The sequence below is a fragment of the Ostrinia furnacalis genome, unplaced genomic scaffold, assembly GCF_004193835.3.
Source record: "Ostrinia furnacalis isolate ACB-3 unplaced genomic scaffold, ASM419383v2 OfSCF0216, whole genome shotgun sequence".
In the NCBI taxonomy this organism is placed as follows: Eukaryota; Metazoa; Arthropoda; class Insecta; order Lepidoptera; family Crambidae; genus Ostrinia; species Ostrinia furnacalis.
The window spans coordinates 1,145,592-1,164,912 of record NW_021130455.1 but is presented as its reverse complement, the minus strand read 5'-3'; the positions used below and the strand labels follow the sequence as shown (position 1 = coordinate 1,164,912).

At 40.6% G+C, this 19,321-nt stretch overlaps 1 protein-coding gene and 1 long non-coding RNA gene across 2 annotated transcripts; one reads left to right on the top strand and one right to left on the bottom strand.

Moving 5' to 3' along the window:
- Positions 1-891: 891 nt before the first annotated feature.
- On the bottom strand, positions 892-19,318 carry D12 (YEATS domain containing 2 homolog D12). The gene is made up of 10 exons (XM_028310179.1): positions 18,596-19,318; positions 15,268-15,406; positions 14,645-14,779; positions 13,778-13,985; positions 12,381-12,549; positions 11,586-11,734; positions 10,203-11,182; positions 9,054-9,565; positions 3,438-3,560; positions 892-1,019 (listed from the first exon to the last, which is right to left on the bottom strand). Exons 1-10 carry the CDS (start codon positions 18,772-18,774, stop codon positions 902-904), a joined length of 2,712 nt encoding a protein of 903 aa, XP_028165980.1. The 5' UTR covers positions 18,775-19,318; the 3' UTR covers positions 892-901.
- LOC114356824 (uncharacterized) lies at positions 7,101-8,335 on the top strand. The gene is made up of 2 exons (XR_003656251.1): positions 7,101-7,311; positions 7,609-8,335. It is a non-coding gene; the product is annotated as an uncharacterized LOC114356824 (long non-coding RNA).
- Positions 19,319-19,321: the final 3 nt, after the last annotated feature.

The window sequence follows — 19,321 nt, the reverse complement described above, 5'->3', positions numbered from 1 at the left end:
TTATAGTGCGACAAGGCTAGTGTTTATATGGCAGGTTGCGTAAAACAGGTAATTATTTGGCAAAATGAGGTTGTGCGACTGATTTATTTGATGTATTCTAAACGGGGACCTGTTTGGTGTGTAATTCATTATTTTTATGCTTGTAATTTTATTTTTGCGCACTCATTTGTAATTAATAAGTCGCGTGGGGGTAGAATATTCATAAAATGAAAGTCCAAGTTGTAACATAAGCGTGTATTCATAAGGCCTCGCTGCCGGGAGCGCGCGCGCCCAGCGCCGCCCCGCCCGCGCCCGCCCGCCCCCGCCGCGCGCCCGCCCACACCTCGGCTGCCTGCACGGACCACGCGCGACCAGCGTGGCTGTACCAGCTGCTGACGTCACATGTTGACAACCAAGCGACTGGGACACTGGGCGACGAGCGCGGCGAGTAGACACGGCTACAAAACGCGCCCGCGCGTCATTCATATACTAGCTTGTCGCGACGCGCCCGCCCAAACCTCGGCTATAGTCTGGTCCGCGAGCACATAGAATATTGTCCAATGACCTCAAGCGATAAGGATGGGTAGCTTGGGGTCATTGGACAAAATTCTACGTGCTCCCGGACCAGACTATAGTCGCCGCGAATGTCGCTTAATGTGCGCTGTCGCTTAAAATTTTACCAATTTTAACGCGTCAAAGCTTTTACAGAATGTTAACACCAGTATGAGGTGCGCTTTTTTGCGTTGGTGTTATACCTAAATGGTGTCAAATATAATATTAGCCCAGTAATGTGTGTCCGAGTGTTATTTCGACAAGGTATTGTATGTAAAATGGGGTTGTGTTAGAGACTATTTTCCAGGGGTATGTAGTTATTTCTCAGGGTATATAAAATGAAAGTCCAAGCTGTATCAGGCGCGTGTATTCATAAGGCCTCGCTGCCGGGAGCGCGCGCGCCCAGCGCCGCCCCGCCCGCGCCCGCCCGCCCCCGCCGCGCGCCCGCCCACACCTCGGCTGCCTGGAGCGACCACGCGCGCGACCAACTGCTGACAAAAATACTAATTAAACACTAAAATTAAGTGTCGGCACAAATGCATTGTGGAAAACCTTTGTCCAGCAGTGGACGTTGTAATGTGGGGACCGGGAGTTGTCAATGAAAGTAGTTTATACTGTACGATGCGAGTATATTGTGTGTGTCAGTTTACGCAGCAACGTCAAATATATAGTCTTAATAGTTAGTGTGAGGGTGGCGCATACACATACTACAACGTCATTTGGCTGAAACGAACGAACAAATGGGCCACCGACCACACCTCAGCCACCGGTGATTAGCAACGACGACTTACCACACTTTTAATATATTTTGTATAGACGCGCACACGTGTATATCCGGTGGCGGCTCGCTACAGTACAGTAGTGTCCGCGACTCGCCACTATACAAAAAGTGTGTTAAGTCGCCGTCGCTGGCCACCGGTGGCTGTGGTGTGGTCGGTGGCCAGTGTGTGTCGGCCACAGTGTGGTCGATGGTGGTGGTCGATGGCCAGTGTGTGTCGGCCACAGTGTGGTCGGTGGTGGTGGTCGATGGCCAGTGTGTGTCGGCCACAGTGTGGTCGGTGGTGGTGGTCGATGGCCAGTGTGTGTCGGCCACAGTGTGGTCGGTGGTGGTGGTCGATGGCCCTTTTGCGTCGAGTCTAAGGTATGGATAATCTTTAATTTGTTTCGGGTCAGATGAGACCATCTCATCAGGTCATCTTTTTAGGCAGGGTCCCCGTCCCGTCTATTGTCTACTTTTGATAAAATATAATAAATAGTAAATTAACAGAGAAAATTGTCCCTACTGAAACTACTTATGCGTGCTCTAATAAGACACAGGCAAACATTGACATTCGTTATTGAAGAAACCGCATAAAAATGTACACACTCTTATATCTTTTTAACTATTTTTTCGCAACGCAACGGGGAGACTTTTAAACTTCTTCTTTTCCCTAGCCCTTTTTCTCGGCTCTCCTTATTCTGAGAAGAAAACTTTCTTTTATACTATACAGATTGTCCCAAAAAATAGTGTCAAGCTGAAGCCACAAAATATAACAGAAGGTAAACTCATGTATGTACAGTCGCGGAATGAAAAGGTTCGTCACCTTAGTGTCGGTTTTCGCTTGCACTAGGTACTGTAAGAGTCAAACCTGCCAACATAACAGTGCAAGAAACAGTGCTGCTAACATTTAAATAAATATAACGTTTGCTAACGAATAAGGTTTTGCTTGTTTAATTTTCTATCCCATGCAATGTTACAAAATGTAGTTTTTATTTATTTAGGGCTGATTTTTCAATTATCGGATAACTTTTAACTGAAGAATAAGTTTGGCACATTGACAGTTTAAGTATGGGAAATATGTCAAAATGACAATTTTATTCTTCAGATAAAAGTTATCCGACGATTGAAAGATCAGCCCTTAATAGAAATAATAATGGCAGGTTGAACCAACAAGAAGGTTTTAGTTTATCAATCATAATAATCTTGACAAGATAAATCGTCAAACAACTTTGATCTGAATAATTTTGAACTTTACTGACGAACAGTTAAAGATTATTTTCTCTAACTCGAGATTATTTTATAACATAGTTTCAAAAGGTAAAATGTGCTCGCGATTCGTTGAAGGAATCAATTTGAAAACTGACGAACCTTTTCATTCCGTGACTGTACTTCGCTTTGCATACCTCGCTCGCTCGCACGCTCGGCCGTCGCGCTAGGGTTGTCTTGTCATGTGTTGCGTTTTCGTTATGATAGAAAAATTAAACTCTTAATACTATGGAAGAAAGACAATAACAGATTTCTACGTATAATTATGTAGTTATGTTTAGTACGTTATTATAGTAATAGTTTGCAAACAAATACACGAGAAGGAAGTAGTACTTATGTAGTTGAGTGGTTGACACTATTATCCAATAATTCCTAAAACTTCTTTAAAACAATTCGATATTCCTAATAATTGAGTTGGCTTTCAATTTGTCAACGTTAAACGAACTATTGAAATAAAAATAAATACCTTACTTACCTCCCGGAATCAACTGGTAGCTTAAAAACCGAAAATTTAGTTTGTAATGTTCAGTGTAAGCAAACGTCTACTTAACAAATGTTATAATACCCCTTTTTTGTTGTTCACTAATTTTCGCACAAACAAAATAATTTCAGAAGCACGTGAGCAGCGTCACTCAAGCGAACGCAGTCGCGCCTCGCATTCGTCCGAGACAGTCTTGATAACGCGTACGTGAGCGGTGTCTATGTGTGCGTGGCTCGAGCGCGCTTAGTATGGAGTTTACCTTCTGTTATATTTTGTGCCGAAGCCCAGACAGAGGTAGTGCATAAGTCTGTATGTCATAATAGATCACCTAAATAAATATGGCTAGGATTGAAATCAACACCCTGTAGATATAGATAAAGATAAAAACAACAATCTCACCCGGTCCAAGCTGACGGCAGCGCGGGCGGCGCGTGGTGTCTCACTAAGCGCTCCGCCATCGCGTCGCGGACCAGTTCCTCGGCGAAACTCTTCATGGCCGACAGAAGGACCGCGTGCACGGCGCTGTGAAACATGCATAAACATTTAACCCCCTTACCACAGAATAATATTAAGTACTACGTACAAAAGTTTTACTTCGCGAAGGTATTTAAAAAAATGTATGCTCAATGTCATTAACAATATGGTGTAATTTAGCCTGTCTCAAGAGTCAAGCACCATTTTGTTGACAAACGTCAGTGATCGGCACTGCGCCGAAGCTATAGGGCTGACTTCGGTAAAATGATGTGACGTGAGGTGCCAAACTGCGGAAAATGGCGGAGAAAATACATGATTTAGCATGAATTATCATGAATAATATTAACTACTTATTTACCTCTCAGTGTCTTGAGGCAACTTAAAAAAGTACATTCTGTTTTTTATTAATATTTAGGCAGTTAAATACTGCACAGTATTTAGTACACCATTTTCTTTATTTTCTTCCATCATACACAAGAATACGCGTGCGTGAGTCAATGTTCGCTCGTATGTGAGGCCTTGTCAAATAGTATCCTGCAGGTGGGCCATCGTGCGTGTTTTGTTTTCGATGTAAACTCGCGGAGATGAACAGGCCTGCCCTTACCAATAAAATCTACACGCTCGTTGAACAGTGTTTTAAAGCGCCACTTTAAAACACTGTTCAACGAGCTGTTAGTATGGAAATGTCATTTTAAAACAGTGTTCAATTTATACAAGCAAACTGTTGCTACCACTGGGTAAACTTTTTATATCAAAATCAAAAATATTTATTCAGTTTAAACCACAAGTGGCACTTATGAAATTAGTAAGGGGTTAATTATTTCGCAACTATACATCTAGCATTACAGGCTTCCACAATGCGACAAAGAAGGAAGTTTATATTAAGTCAAGTCAAAGTCAAGTCAAAATTTCTTTATTTGTTTAGACTAATAAATAGTTCTTACAAATCGTCATTTTGCTCTTAAGGAGCCTCTACATGTCTCATAATCTTTTTACCCTACCAGCGCTTCGAGACCAACATTTGGCAAGTGCTGAGAAGAAGCGCCGCAACAAACTCAGTCACCACTGTCTGCCGGTTAATATAAATAAATATAAATAGTAGTAGTAGGTACATTCGATTCAGGAGCAGTTCACTGAATTTACCATGCATTCTTGTATGGTGTATCTTATAAGAATGGGTATACAAGATTGCGTAGTATATTAAACAAGGTAGTGACGTGCTAATATCTAGACTTACATATTAAGATACTAGTAGAAATGACTCGCATACATAAATTTGAATAACTTGGATTGACCAGTCCCCGAAAGCAGCGCCTGTTCACAGACATGACGAGTGAACCAGCCATCGCTTCACTCGACCATATTAGAGGGAATGTAACGACCCGCCGCGCGTGTATTCATAAGGCCTCGCTGCCGGGAGCGCGCGCGCCCAGCGCCGCCCCGCCCGCGCCCGCCCGCCCCCGCCGCGCGCCCGCCCACACCTCCGCCGCCTGCACGGACCACGCGCGACCAGCGTGGCTGGACCAGCTGGTGACGTCACATGTTGACAACTAAGCGATTGTAATACTGGGCGACAATCGCGGCGACTAGACGCGTGTACAAAATACGCGCCCGCGCGTCATTTCATATACTAGCTTGTCGTCATGACGCGCCCGCCCACACCTCCGCCGCCTGCACGGACCACGCGCGACCAGCGTGGCTGTACAGAGCGGGCAAGATAGAAATGGGTCTATAATTGCCAGGGTCGGTTTTACTACCAGACTTAAATAATGGCATTAGTCTACTATGTTTCATGAGGTCGGGGAAGATTCCCTTCTCTATGCAATTATTGAATATTATCGCTAACTGTGGGGAAATTATATCAATAATGTGTTTGACTATCTTGACAGAGATGCCCCAGATATCAGTTGTACTCTTTACATTTAAAAGATTAAAAGTTTTAGTGATATCTAAAGGAGTAATATGTTTAAAAGAGAAGTGCGAGTCACAGGGTGTCACGTGGGTTTTCAATATTTCTTCAGCCTCGGAGGGAGATGACTTTAAGTTGGCAGTTGTTGCTGAAGCTATATTACCAAAAAATTTATCAAAAGCTTCCGCTACATCTTTATCTGCAGATATCAAATTATCGTGAACTTTGAGAGAAAAGTCATTATCTCTTGGTTTTAGTTTACCAGTCTCTCGGTTGATAACATTCCAAGTTTCTTTTATTTTATTACTGGCGTTCCCTATCTTGTCCCGAATATAAAAAGACTTAGCCATGAAGCAAACTTTCTTAAAAATTTTTGAATACTTTTTTACATGCTCAAGAAAAGCGAGACATGTTTTACATGCTCAAGAATTAGGAAGAGTTCACATAATTTGAGTTAAAGCCTGGTCTGTGAGCTCGCACACTCACTGCGGGCGCCCGTCGCACAGTCGCGACTGCAACATAATTACGCGCGAGCGATAAGGATGGGTAGCTTGGGGTCATTGGACAAAATTCTACGTGCTCACGGACCAGGCTTTAGTTTCGGTTATGGATACGGTTACGGATATTTTTTTATTTCGGATATCCGAAAGTTTCAGTTCCGATTACGTATATCTGTGCTTTAGACTGCAATTTGCAATAGTTGTCCAACACGGTTCATTCATGGCCACACACTTTACATCGAATAAAAAGTAAAAAAATATATATACTAGATGGCATTATACTCGTAAAGATAAAACGGTTTCGGTTATTTTTTTATTTCTGATCTTTATTTCGTTTCGGTTACGGTTACGGATATCCATAACATCCCTGGTAAAGATTTAACCCCCTTACTAATAAAACTTACACGCTCGTTGAACAGTGTTTTAAAGTGAGACGTTTAGTATGGAAATGTCATTTTAAAACAGTGTTCAACAACTGTGTAACTTTTTATTAGTAAGAGGGTAATTATTTAGCAATCATGCATCTAGCATTACAGGCTTCCACGATGCGACTATGTAGGAAGTTAATATTAGAAAGAGTCCACATAATTTGAGTTAGTTATTACTTATTACAATTTATAAAGTCGGGCCGCCGAGCAGATAGAATTTCGTCCAATGACCCCAAGCTACCCATCCTTATCGCTCGCGTGTAATTTATTGCTGTCTCGCACTCTCACTGCGGCCGCCCATCGCACAGCGCGTTAGTAATTTAGCAATATAATTACGTGCGAGAGATAAGGATGGGTAGCTTGGGGTCATTGGACGAAATTCTATCTGCTCGGCGACCGGACTTTACAAATAAAACTTTGTTATTGATAAAATCGATTTCCTCATGTGGTGAAAAAACGATAATTCGGCTTGTAGGGCAATTTTCCAGAGTATTCCAAGTACCAACCTTTCGTTCAACCCCTGTATTACCAGGATCTACAGCTTGAGTGCCAAATAACCCAAGTTTGTTTTGAGAAAGTTAAGCTGTTGGACGCTCAACAAAGATTAATCAGAAGAATAACAATTTGAAGTTAAGTAATGACTTCCATTCACTGCATAGCGGATCACATCGCACCTTTAAAGTTAAACCGTTACTAAACGAATTTTTCGTAAAAATGAGTTATCAACGCCATCTTACTAAAGAACACGTAAACTACAAGATAAAATAGACCACTTCTTCAAAATTGCCTTCTAACGCCATCTAGCGTTAAAGCATAACGTTACTAAGCCAAACTTTGAACGGCTCGCTAAATACAATAACGGGTCTATGCAAGTAAGAACGTGTTTGTTGCGGAGTGATGACGAAAGTTTAAATTCATAGTGTGATTATTTCGATAGTAACGGCCGGTCGTCACAAAAAAAGGTAAGTTGTTTAGTTTTTTAATGAGTAAAGTGTGACTATATGTTTAAACACAGTTTTCGTTTAAAAAAAATACACAATTCATTATAAAATTTCTTTGGTAAACGGTAACAATTGGTATAGTCACAGTTTGCCTTTATTTTTTTAGGTACTTGTCTAATAATATTTATCACTAAAGGGTGCCTATTTCGTTAATTACAGTTTTTCAATAAGCCATGAGTAAATTTTATGATTTACAATAGTGAAACATTTTTTTTAGTCTATAATAAAATATAGATTAAAAGCATTTATTTGCTCCAGGTGATGTCGTATTTCCGGATGACCTCACCCCCTCTTTGTAGCTGATAACTAAGCCCTGAATCCTTTAACAGAGTGCGAAGAGGATTCAGTGCTAGGCAGAACCACAAGGGACTCAAACTGTCACCCTGGAAATGCCTCGCTCAATCCTTATGAAGTTCAATGGATCAGGAGACCTCTCACCACCACCTGGCTGCCGAAGGACTGTAGTCCACTGCCCCATGCATGAGCATGAGCGTAAAAAGGATCTCATTGCATCTACCTTATACAACTCTAAGATCCTCTCCCGCCATGATTGAGGCACCGAATCATAGGCCTTCTTATAGTCAATCCAGGCAGCAGAGAGAGCTTTCCTGCTTCGCCGAACTTGTTGGCTAATGGTTATGTCTATGAGGAGGAGCTCTTTAGTATCACGAGACTCAACCTTACATCCATTCTGAGCAGTGGCCACAAAATATTGTTCATTATTTTTATTATTAAGTGATTTAAGGTAGGTATGTGAACAACCTTTCGAGGGTAGGGAAATAATGCTGAGATTGTAACTTGAGTTTAATATATTTTTTATGTATTTTTGGTAGGTAATTGCTAGGTGTGTTTTTTTCTTATTCGTTATCAGTTATACTTCCTATGATTTAAAGGTACAAAATGTCTTAAGACTGATTAATAAATAACTAGGCTAAATGCTTGTATGGATATCTTTAATTTGTAATAAAATATTGTTGATTTCGAATGTTTGTTATTTTTTAATATTGTAACATCATCACAAATACCTACTCTATGATATAAAATTTAAATGTATAATAATATCACCATTATCATTGAAATTTAAATAGTTTTCAATATAGTAACATTATTTGGACTGCAATTTGAATAGTAATTTATTTAAAAATGAAAAAATAGTAAATGGCAAAGTGTTACTATAATTATATAAATCAAAATAAATAATACTATACATAAAATATTTTATTTTTGTAAATCACATAACATAGCGTTAGCACATATCTATCATAAAACTCATTAAGAAGCCTTAAAATACTATTTCCTTTGACTGTATTGAAAAAAAACATTGACTTTTTTCTTATTTTGGCTCTCCTGCAAAATTTCATAATTTCGTTTAGTAACGGTTTAAATTTAAAGGTGCGACATGTGACGAACGATACCTTCGTTTCAAATACCTTTCAGATGTATCCCACGGACAGTAAGAGTAGGCGCACACCGTTGATTTTTCGTCGGCCGATAAAACTATCGGCTACCGACTAAACAGTCGGGCAGTTGATCAGTATGGGCATGTATGGGAGTGCGCACACTACGCCGATTCGATTTGGTCGATTCTTCATACAATTTAAAATCGGGTACAACTATCGGCCAACTAAAAATCAACGGTGTGCGCCTACTCTAAGTAAATAGTGAAAACACTACGAAATTACTTGTATTTCAAATTAACTCACCTATACGAGTATCCGTTCCCAACGTCCTCATTCCTCAGCTCTATGCCTATATCCGCACACTTCTTCTCTATGAACATAAACCTCAACCGATCCTCTTCGCTCTCCACTGGCAACACTGTCAAACTGTTCTCCGTATCTGGCAACACTTCCGTTTCTGTTTTCACTTTGGTCACATCGCTACTGACTATATCAATCTCTTCTTCAGAATCCGTTGTTTCTAACGTCTCCGACAACGATTTTTGGAATTCCTCGCTATTGAATAAACTCAAGCTGGATATGTCTGAGGCGTTCGGGTATATTTCTTTGATGTTGGATTCGAGTTTTCTGGAATTTTCCAGATCGTTCCAGGACGACCAGTCGTCCGTTTCTGGAAGCTTCTGGGTCGTCTCCTGCCGCATTGGATTGTAACCGTGCAAGCGGGAGTAAATGAGTATTTGCTTCGTTCTCCAAATGTCTTCGGTGTGGAGGTAATGCTCTGCGAGTATTTTGTTTATTAGTTTCGCTCTTGACCACTGGAAAAGGGAAATATAAATTATAAAAAAAAGTATAAACAGCATAATAACGTCCCTAGCTGTTCGCATTATAACATCTTTTATAATGCGAACAGATTGTTATCAAATAACTGCCTTGTATGCATAAAAAAAATGTTTTACTGGAATACAAAACATCTATGTAATGGTACAAATTGATTGAAAGATAAAATTTGAATAAGTTTTAATCTAAGGGGATCTTTTAGGTCCACTATCATATAAGTACTTATGTTTGTGTTATTTAAAATATTATTTATGCTAAATAAACGACCGTGACGACGACATGACCAGCTTATGTAGGTAAATAGTTCACAACAGTTTATTTAGTAAGCTGGCGCTTCGATTATCTATATATATAAAAGAAAGTCGTGTTAGTTACTTCGCTTATAACTCAAGAACGGCTGAACCGATTTAGCTGAAAATTGTCAGGGAGGTAGTTTAGAGCCAGGAGAAGGACACAGGATACTTTTTATCCCGTTCGAAATTAAAAAAAAGTCTGCTTATTTATTGCCATTAAGGCGGAACAAAGTTCGCCGGGTCAGCTAGTTTAAGAATAAATCTAAGAAGTAATACTATTTTGCTAAGTCTTGTTCTGCTCTAAAACCAATTTAAAACTTACCTCAATATTTCTTCGTTTCGCGAAGTCCAGCTTCCAATACCTATCCGCGTTCTCCACCACAAACGGAAAGTTTTTCACATAATCAGGGTCCCTAGCTCTGTCCGTCACTATTGGCATGTTCTTTAGCAAATAGTTCACACACACTTTAACACACGAAAAACCATTGATTGCTGAGCACACTGTATCAAAATGAGATTTTTCCTTCTTCACTTTCACATTGATATTTGCCGCACAATCCGAGTTGGAGTTCTCCACAGAATTATCAACGTTCAACCAATTGTTCCCTATGTAACAATGATCGTTTTCTATATGTGCCAAATTATTCGCTTGCTTCTCATTATCAACTTTACAATTTTCGGTTTTCAACTGATTCTGCACTTCTGGTTTCAATAAAGAAACACCTTTCTTTTTCCTGAAACTTTTCAAGCCGTTTGATTTGATCGGACTTATTTTTGCTTTTGTATTATTTATGACTATCTCTTGTACTTTACTTAGATCTAATTTCCTGTCCATTTCTAGGTAATAAATCTTCCCAGTTGTGGAATCGATATACTTCATTATCCGTTTACCAACAGGCTGTTGTATGTCCGGCATATCACTGTCCGTTTCATTGAATTCACTTTTATCGTCACTCTCGTCTTCTCCCATGATTATATTTGCAGATATCTCTGACTCGATATCTGGTTTTTGTTCAGGTTTTTTGACTGGTTTTATTATCATTTCATCTACGTCTAATTCTGTGGTGTCCTTGCTGAAGAATTCCATCCAACTGTCGGTTTGATCGAAGACTTCTTCCTTGATTTCTGTGACTGGTTCTGGCTCGATTTCCATCTTCACTGGTGCTGGCTCCTCGGTGTGGTTGTGGTCTTCTGTGCTGGTGGAGTCTGGTGGGCCCAGTGGATCCGGAACCGGGTCGACGTATTCAAATTCCAGCATCTCTGGAGTGCTGTACAACCACACTTCCACTACTGTCTCTGAACCTGAAATTAATAAAGTTTATATTAAAAGTGTGCGGTTTTGAACAGCGATTTTGACCTTTTTGAGATCTTTTAAACTTGTAAAGTCCACTGCCTCCAGTAGTAGAACTTAAATCCACCCAGTCTACAGAACCAGGATCAGGTACCACACGAGTGGGGAACTCGCCCCAGTCGTGATATGGACCCAATAACATCTCAGGGATCCCCAATAATACCTCATGAACCCCATATCCATATCACACATGGGGGGTCCCCAATAATATATATTTATTAGATACACCAACAAAGTCACATACAGTTGATACATTTTAACATGGTTTAACACACATGATGCGTATATGACCTGAATTACAGGTATACACAACATTTCTTTATCTCGCGAACTCTCAATAACTGAAATGCTTACCCAGCGTCTGCAAGCCAGTGTAGTTTCTATCCAGCTTGATGGTGTGTTCGACAGCCAAGGGTCTGTTGACGGCCGGCAGTCGGAAGTGAAGCTCAACGCGAGCTGGGAATTCGCCCCAACCGCGACGGGTGATGTGGAACGGCGGCTTGCTGAGAAAGATAAAAATGAGGCATGAGTATATTGAGAAAAAATACGAATTAGTGAAAAATTTCTCACAGCATACTCTGTTTACTCACAAGTTTTAGCAAATAAATAATTCTGTTCTATTCAAAGTGAACTGACGACCTCATAAAGTTTGCAGAAAGGCACTGGATGCAGGCCGCTATTAACAGGCAAATCTGTAAATCATTGGGGGAGGCCTATATTTAGCAGTGGACGTCCTGTGATGATGGAAAAAACTAGAGCCAAACTAAGGCTTTGTCTTACACTCTCCACGTTGGCCAGACGGGTTGGGTTGGGTGAATTGTATCATTGTAGTGGGGACTGCATTATTTGAAGATCATATGATAATGACTCACTTGACGTGACATGGCCTAAACTGAGCTTGACCTGATGGTTACGAAATAGATCGAGTACTTTTTAACATGTCGTGAGAGGTGCCTAAAGGGGAAATATGCGCGGAGTATGGGCTACCATCCATTTGCCTCTAATACCTAAATTGGACAACCGAATTGAGAACCTCCTTTTGTTGAAGTTGGTTAATGAAGCTTCGTCGTGTTCTTACAGTAACCTATAGTGACTACCTATTTTCAAAAATGAACCCCTACCGTTCGATGATAGCGTTAAAACACTCACTTCACGTGTACGACGTGGTGCGGCGCGTACGAGTGGTGTAACGTTGCCACCACTCTAGCGAGCGCCGGCGACGGGTCCGGCCGGTCGGGGGGCCCGCGCACGTACAGTAGCCACTTGTGCGTCGAGCGGTCCGCGCGGGACGCGGGTGGCGCGTACTTTGATGTGTTACCTGCGAAGCAATCGTCATCATTTAACAAGTGGTTAAATTAACAACATTAATAACAGATGTAATTTGTCGTGTCATATCCATTTCATGCTTGTAAAAACCACTCAGGTTTACCACAATGCCCTTATGTCCAAAGGGTACTACAAGGTTCGAGACTATATTGATGACAAGGATGCGTGGTCAGTTCAGTCTGCACATATTTGATGTACTTAAATTTGACTATTCTTACCGTTAGATAATTCCTGGCAATAAGTGGTGACTGAGTTTGTTCCGGCGTTTCTTCTCAGCACTTGCCATATGTTTGTCTCGAAGCGCTGGTAGGGCCCAAAAGATAAGGAGGCATGTAAAGTGCCCCATAAGGGCTACCTTTTCTTTTTTTATTATTTTCTATTGACGTTCATAAGTGCCACTTGTGGTCGAAACTGAATAAAAAAAAAAAAAAAAAAAAACAATATTCTATCGGCGGGGATTAGGTTTACCACAATAGTCTATGCCAGTGGTTCTTAACCTTTAAGTCACGAGGGACCATTTTACCAAATTTTTTTCTTGTCAGGGACCACTTTTTTTTTTCAAAATCCTATGAATGGGGAGGTCGATTTCTCGCCTACTGTGCGCCGTTTGCGTTTGTGTTGACTCTACTCATCACGTCACGTCACTTGTTTATTACGATGTCTTCGAGGACCACTTGGAATGCCTCCAGGGACCACCAGTGGTTCGCGGACCACCGGTTAAGAACCACTGGTCTATGCCGACACCGTTAGGCTATTATTGTCTAAAAAAAGTTTTAAAAACTCCATAATGCATAACACTACACTATGTGGATCACATAATATGGTTCCGAAACGTGGCCTCTCACTATATGCCTCATCATAAAAGACCAAGGGAAAGGGCTCTCGGTGTATTTTTACGAGATCGAATTAGAAATGATGAGACCCGTAAACAAACATAAGTCTCTGACATAGCCCAACAGATTAGCAAGCTGAAGTGGCAATGGGCAGACTGACGGCCGATGGAGCAGCAAGGTTCTGGAGTGGAGACCACGTACCGGAAAACGCAGCGTGGGACGTCCACCCACCGACTGATCGAGGACCTGATAAAGGTAGCAGGAAGGCGCTGGTTACAGGCCGCTACCAACCGTGCGATGTGGAAGTCATTGGAGGAGGCCTATGTTTAGCAGTGGACGCCCTGTGGCTGAAATAATGGTGATAATGATGATGTGGATGACACTTACCAATAATAAGCCTGTACCGATGCTTCATCTTATTCCTCGTGGCCTCTTCCAGGGTGACCACCTTCTCTGCCCGCGGGTCGGTCTGCCGCGGCACCTTCTTAGGCTTGACTCCCGAGCTGGTGCTGGGCTCTTCTTCTTGCTTCTTCTCCGGACGGAGGGACTTGGTCGCGTCGGCAGCTATCGTGTAGTTGCGAGTTTGGAGCATCGCCTATGGAAAATCAAAATGTTTATTACTTTTTCTTCTTGTCGTTTCGTTTGCCTCCTGTCACATAAAAAAGTAATGTCAGCCTAAAACTCCGCTACAAGAGTAGCGTTGTCAGTAGCTTTCATTAAATATTCCTGCGTGCAGTTGTTTGGGAACGCAGGGCACGACATCATGTGCTTCATCGACTTTTTATTACTATGCAGCACTCAGAGCATGTTCATATACCACCACTTCAGGAAAACATCGTGAATGTGTCAGATGTACTTCCGAAATAGCTTTCACTACTTTTTTTTGTTACTTCGCTCTCTGAAGCAAATTCGAAATAAAAAATAACATATCTCTAAGGGACAGGACACTTTTTAATCTTCAAGTCGATTCCTATCCGAAAAAAAAAACGTTTTTGAATAGAAGCTGGCATATCCCTATGCCCACCATTTTATAAGTTTCCATCAACAACGAAAATGGTATCATGGATAAGGAATACTTCAAAATGAAAATATAAACCTAATTCAGTGTATAATCTAATCATTAGATTTAGATTCCCAGGTGTGCTGTTTGAGTCTATTTTAATCATAATAGAAATAGACTAGGTATATTCCCAAAACTGATTATGTATTTCAAAATTCCCCATTGGAATTCCAATTGTATTTATTTAGACTCACCGAATAATCCTTCCTAGCTTTGTTTCTCGGTTCCCTGGTCTTGAATATCTCGGTCAGGTCAGCAGTCTTCTTGCCAAGTAACTTCCTGACCGATGGGTGCAGTCTTCGCTGACCGTCTCGAAGGAGCGACGACACCTGGTGGGAAGAAAGAAAACAAAATAATTTAATCAGTAAGTAGGATTAGAAATGAGGAGGTCCGTAAACGAACTAAAGTCGCTGATATAGCCCGACAGATTAGCAAGCTGAAGTGGCAATGGGCAGGGCACATAGTACGCAGAACTGACGGCCGATGGGGCAGCAAGGTTCTGGAGTGGAGGCCGCGTACCGAAAAACGCAGCGTGAGACGTCCATCCACAATTTTTCTCCCACTGGGAAACGAACCCAGGTCCTCTAAGCCTGAAGCAGGTGGTTATACCACTAGACCAAGGCTGCTCAACCTTTTGAAGGGTCGGGCTAAAGGTGGATTTAGTCGTTAATGACGGGCCACTTACATTTCCTATTTCAGGTACTCTCAAGCGCAATAAAACTCAATTATTAAGATCAAACCACACTTGCGCGGGCCTGGGGTTGAGCAGCCTTGATAGCACAGAGGCAGTAAAAGATGATGATGAGATAATAGTTACCTCAGCTCTCCTAGTCTCGTGCTGGGTGGCCACGTCGTCGTCAATCTGGCTGCTGGATAGCAGCAGCTTCTGTTCCTGGAAGTAGTTGCTGACCAGCACGTAGCGTAGACGCTGCAGCAGGCGACGGGACGTTGACATTCTGTGGGTTGGGACAATAATCTCATTAGAAAGAACGAAAGATACATTTATTACAATGGACAATCACACAAATACAGGCATAGACATGACAGTGGCACATAATAATGGAAGAAGAAAAAACAAAAACAAGAGTACTCAGTCTCACTAGTTTTTGTTTTTCAACCGACTTCAAAAAAGGAGGATGTTCTCAATTCGACCCGTATGTTTTTTTTTTTCTATGTTTGTTACGCGATAACTCCGCCAATTATGAACCGATTTGAACAAATCTTTTTGCGGCGTATAGTTAATACCTCAAGGGTGGTCCCATTTAAATTTAATAATAGAAAAAACATCCCCCAAGGGTGGAAAATTGGGGATGAACTTTTTTATACGCAATATCTCCGCCGATTATAAATCAATTTGAACGATTATTTTTTTGTTGAATAGGTATTATCAAAAGGGTGGTTTCATGCGAATTTGAAGAAAGAAAATATTTCACCCCCAAGGGTGGAAAATTGGGGATGAACTTTTTTATACGCAATATTTTTAATTTTTAGTTTTTTTTTGTGTTCACGCATTTGAAGTCTGTTTTATTTTTTTAAAAAGTTATTATTCTTCTTCCCATTCACAAACAAGATGCCCACTGCAATGGGACCCCACTCAGCATATTTTATGCCGTGGCCAGGGTTGCATGATTCTAAAAATCACTGATTTAAATCAATGACCGAAAATGGAATTAATAAAAGGCTGGGAGTTTATATTCATCAACTGTAATGTTCGAAAACAATGTTAATATTAGGTATTCATGTATGAAATTGACGTTTGCATGGAGTTTGAAAATTTTATTATTTCCATACAAACATATTTGCGATTTTATAGATAACTACATTTTTTTTGGCCGTGTTGCCAGCTCTATATGTCAATTCTATGCAAATAAAGCCAAATAAATTAACGTAAAACCTAATAAAAATAAAAAAAAATCTTATAAATAAAAAAAAAACATGATTTTTTCCACCCGGATGTTAACTGACAAGCATTTACAAGTGCATTATCAGCTTAAATAGCAAGCTTTAAATATTATACTTTTGTTATTTGTTTTGTGGAAAGTTTTTCTTATCTACCTATACTTAGCCAGTAGCTTTTATCAGATTGGATTGAACTGGTAATTGGTCATAGTGGCAGTGGTTTGGAAGGATTGGTGGTGCTAACATAAAAAAAGAAAATATTAGTTGTGAGTCAAAAAAATTTTAAATTTTTTTTTTTGCTAACACTTGTCTTACTAAACTGTCGTGGACCGCATCAAACGCCTGGGATTGAAGGTGGCGCTAAACAAGTCCGAAGCAATATGCTTCCACGGGCCTCGTAGAACACCGCCGGCGGGGGCGGAGATCATGGTGGGTGGCGTATCCATCGGTGTCGGGTCGACCATGAAATACCTGGGATTGGTCCTCGACAGCCGATGGAACTTTAAGGCCCACTTCCGATATCTCGCTCCCAAACTGACGAGGACGGCAGCGGCACTGTGCCGCATAATGCCAAATCTGGGTGGTCCGCACACTGGTTGTCGTCGTCTCTTCGCCGTAGTTATACGCTCCATGGCGTTGTACGGCGCGCCCATATGGGTGGACGCCCTCGGAAGAGAGAACTTGACAGCACTCAGGATCAGGAGGCCACAGCGAGTCATGGCTGTGAGGATTGTGCGTGCCTACTGCACGGTGTCGCGAGAAGCTGCCTGTGCGCTTGCGGGCACCCCTCCATGGGAGCTTGAAGCCAAAGTGCTGGCTGAGGTGTACCATCACACTGCCGCCGCAAAGCGCAGCGGAAACCCGCCAGCACCGCGGGAAATAGGCTAGTTTCCTAAAAAAATCTTTTTAGTCCGTCATGTTTAATATCAAAAAATATTGGACACATATTTTTTTATTTGTCAATCTAACAAATAATATTACATAGTTATGGTGCGTTGAAGTTCCGCACGACGTCACAACGTGCGGCACTTTTATGCAAGTATTGACGTCACGGGCCTCTTCTTATGAACTTTGGCGCAATTAGCTCTATTTGTGTTTATTTGTTGTACTCCTTATTTTGTAATACCTAGAGACTAATAAAACACCGATTTTATTGATAAAAAGCGTTGAATTTTCGTACTCGTAACACCCGAAACAGAACCATTGTAACACCCGAAACAAAGAAAAAAATTATAAAAAAATAGTAAAACGTTTTATGTAACAGTGATTGTATATTACATGGTTTGTAAATTTCATACTTTAGAAGTCCTGTAAGTTTAAGGTATGATTCCTTAAGAAAATTCGCTAAATTTCGAGTAAATGCAGCAACAGTCAGAACATAGAGGCAAAATCTCGTAACGCCCGAAACGCACACTTTTCGACTCATATTTTCATTATCCTACATTCTAAGCTGTACAAACTTTATTATTTAGATAAAACAACTAAAAACGGACAGATTAAGGCAGTAACATTATTAAAATACTATTTCAAAATACATGAAATTGTTGAATATGTGTGTACGAACGTAACACCCGAAACGATGGAATGACCCTCTTGCTTCTTCTATTGTAAGTCTATGGGGTGTATTGAACTACAAAGTGAATGGTTAGCAGATTCAATATTTGTTTCGGCAGTCAAGATGGCAAAGAAGTTTATTCTATTATTATTATTATTCTGTCTAATGGCCTCAATGGTGCAAATTTTATTTTATTCTACAGATTAAGAAATAACAATATAGGATCATTAACTCCAGAAGTGAGGGTTTTGTTTTAATTTGTTATTGAAAAAGGTAATGAATATAATAAGTAGACATAACTGAAGAAAACTAAAGAAAATTGAGGACATACTGTTGCTTCTTTTAGGAAGACGTTATACAAGTTGTAAATATTCGGTTACTACAAATATTTTGCTGTCAATAATAGTAATTATTCTAACCTAAATGCTATGGTATTTTAAGAAGCAGCCAATGTCAACTCCAATAATATTGATACAGCCGCGGAAATTAGGTAATTTACTCTCATTGCAATATGAAACGAATAAGCCAGAAGGATGTGCTGTCGAGATAAAAGATAGGCGTTATTCAGGCGCCAAAAGTGTACTGAAAAACACCACATGGTCAACATAACAATAAACCTGCTGGGCGAACATGTTATTTATAACCTCCCCGGCAGTTTATTATCAATATACCGGCAGCAAGAAGCCCTTACCTTTGTTCAATAAGCATCACTTCGTTTTCTCTGATCTCCAATTCGTTCGAAAATTCCCGGTGAATAATTGTTTTGATTTTTTCAACTTTTTCTTCTTCCGACACATCAGGCACCTCTTCCTTGACCACCGCCGGAGCCCCCGGGTAATCCGGATCGTGATATTCTTCTTTACTATCCATTTTAAAGTATAATCCGGAGGGAATTCACCAACAACGCCCTACAGCGTCACAGAACAAGTTTTGCCACTTATAAATAAATTACACCGCACAACACTCGCGCGTATCCAGATTTATCACTCCGATTTATTGCTTACGTAATTTAGATACGTAGAAAGTTGTTTTCTTCATAATTGTTGGGAAAACAATTACAAAATTAACCAATTTCCGCATTTGACAGTGGGAAAGGTCAACAGCCGATTCATTCATTCGTTGGTTTTATTGTTTTTTTAATTTAGGTTCTGCAGTTTCGCCAATAATCCACCCTTGTGAACAACCCCCTCCCCGCCGCTCGAGATCACTAACTTTTCAAACACTTCACTTTTATGATTAAACTTGAAACTGGAAAAATTTAATGTTCTCTGATAAGTAGAAGTCTTTTATTGGTATTTAATAACAATAACAAAGATAAACCATCCACAGTAAGGGCAGAGAGGACAAACTCAAATCGATAGTCGCTAATCAGAAACATTGTTCGTAATTGTATTCTGTAATATTCATAATGCATTGT

Excerpts from the sequence above, each read along its gene's own strand:
- D12 (XM_028310179.1), bottom strand. The coding sequence starts at position 18,774 with ATGGATAGTAAAGAAGAATATCACGATCCGGATTACCCGGGGGCTCCG. Across the intron at positions 15,407-18,595 it reads GTGATGCTTATTGAACAAAG|AATGTCAACGTCCCGTCGCC; the intron begins GTAAGGGCTTCT and ends CCCAACCCACAG. Across the intron at positions 13,986-14,644 it reads AAGCTAGGAAGGATTATTCG|GCGATGCTCCAAACTCGCAA; the intron begins GTGAGTCTAAAT and ends GATTTTCCATAG.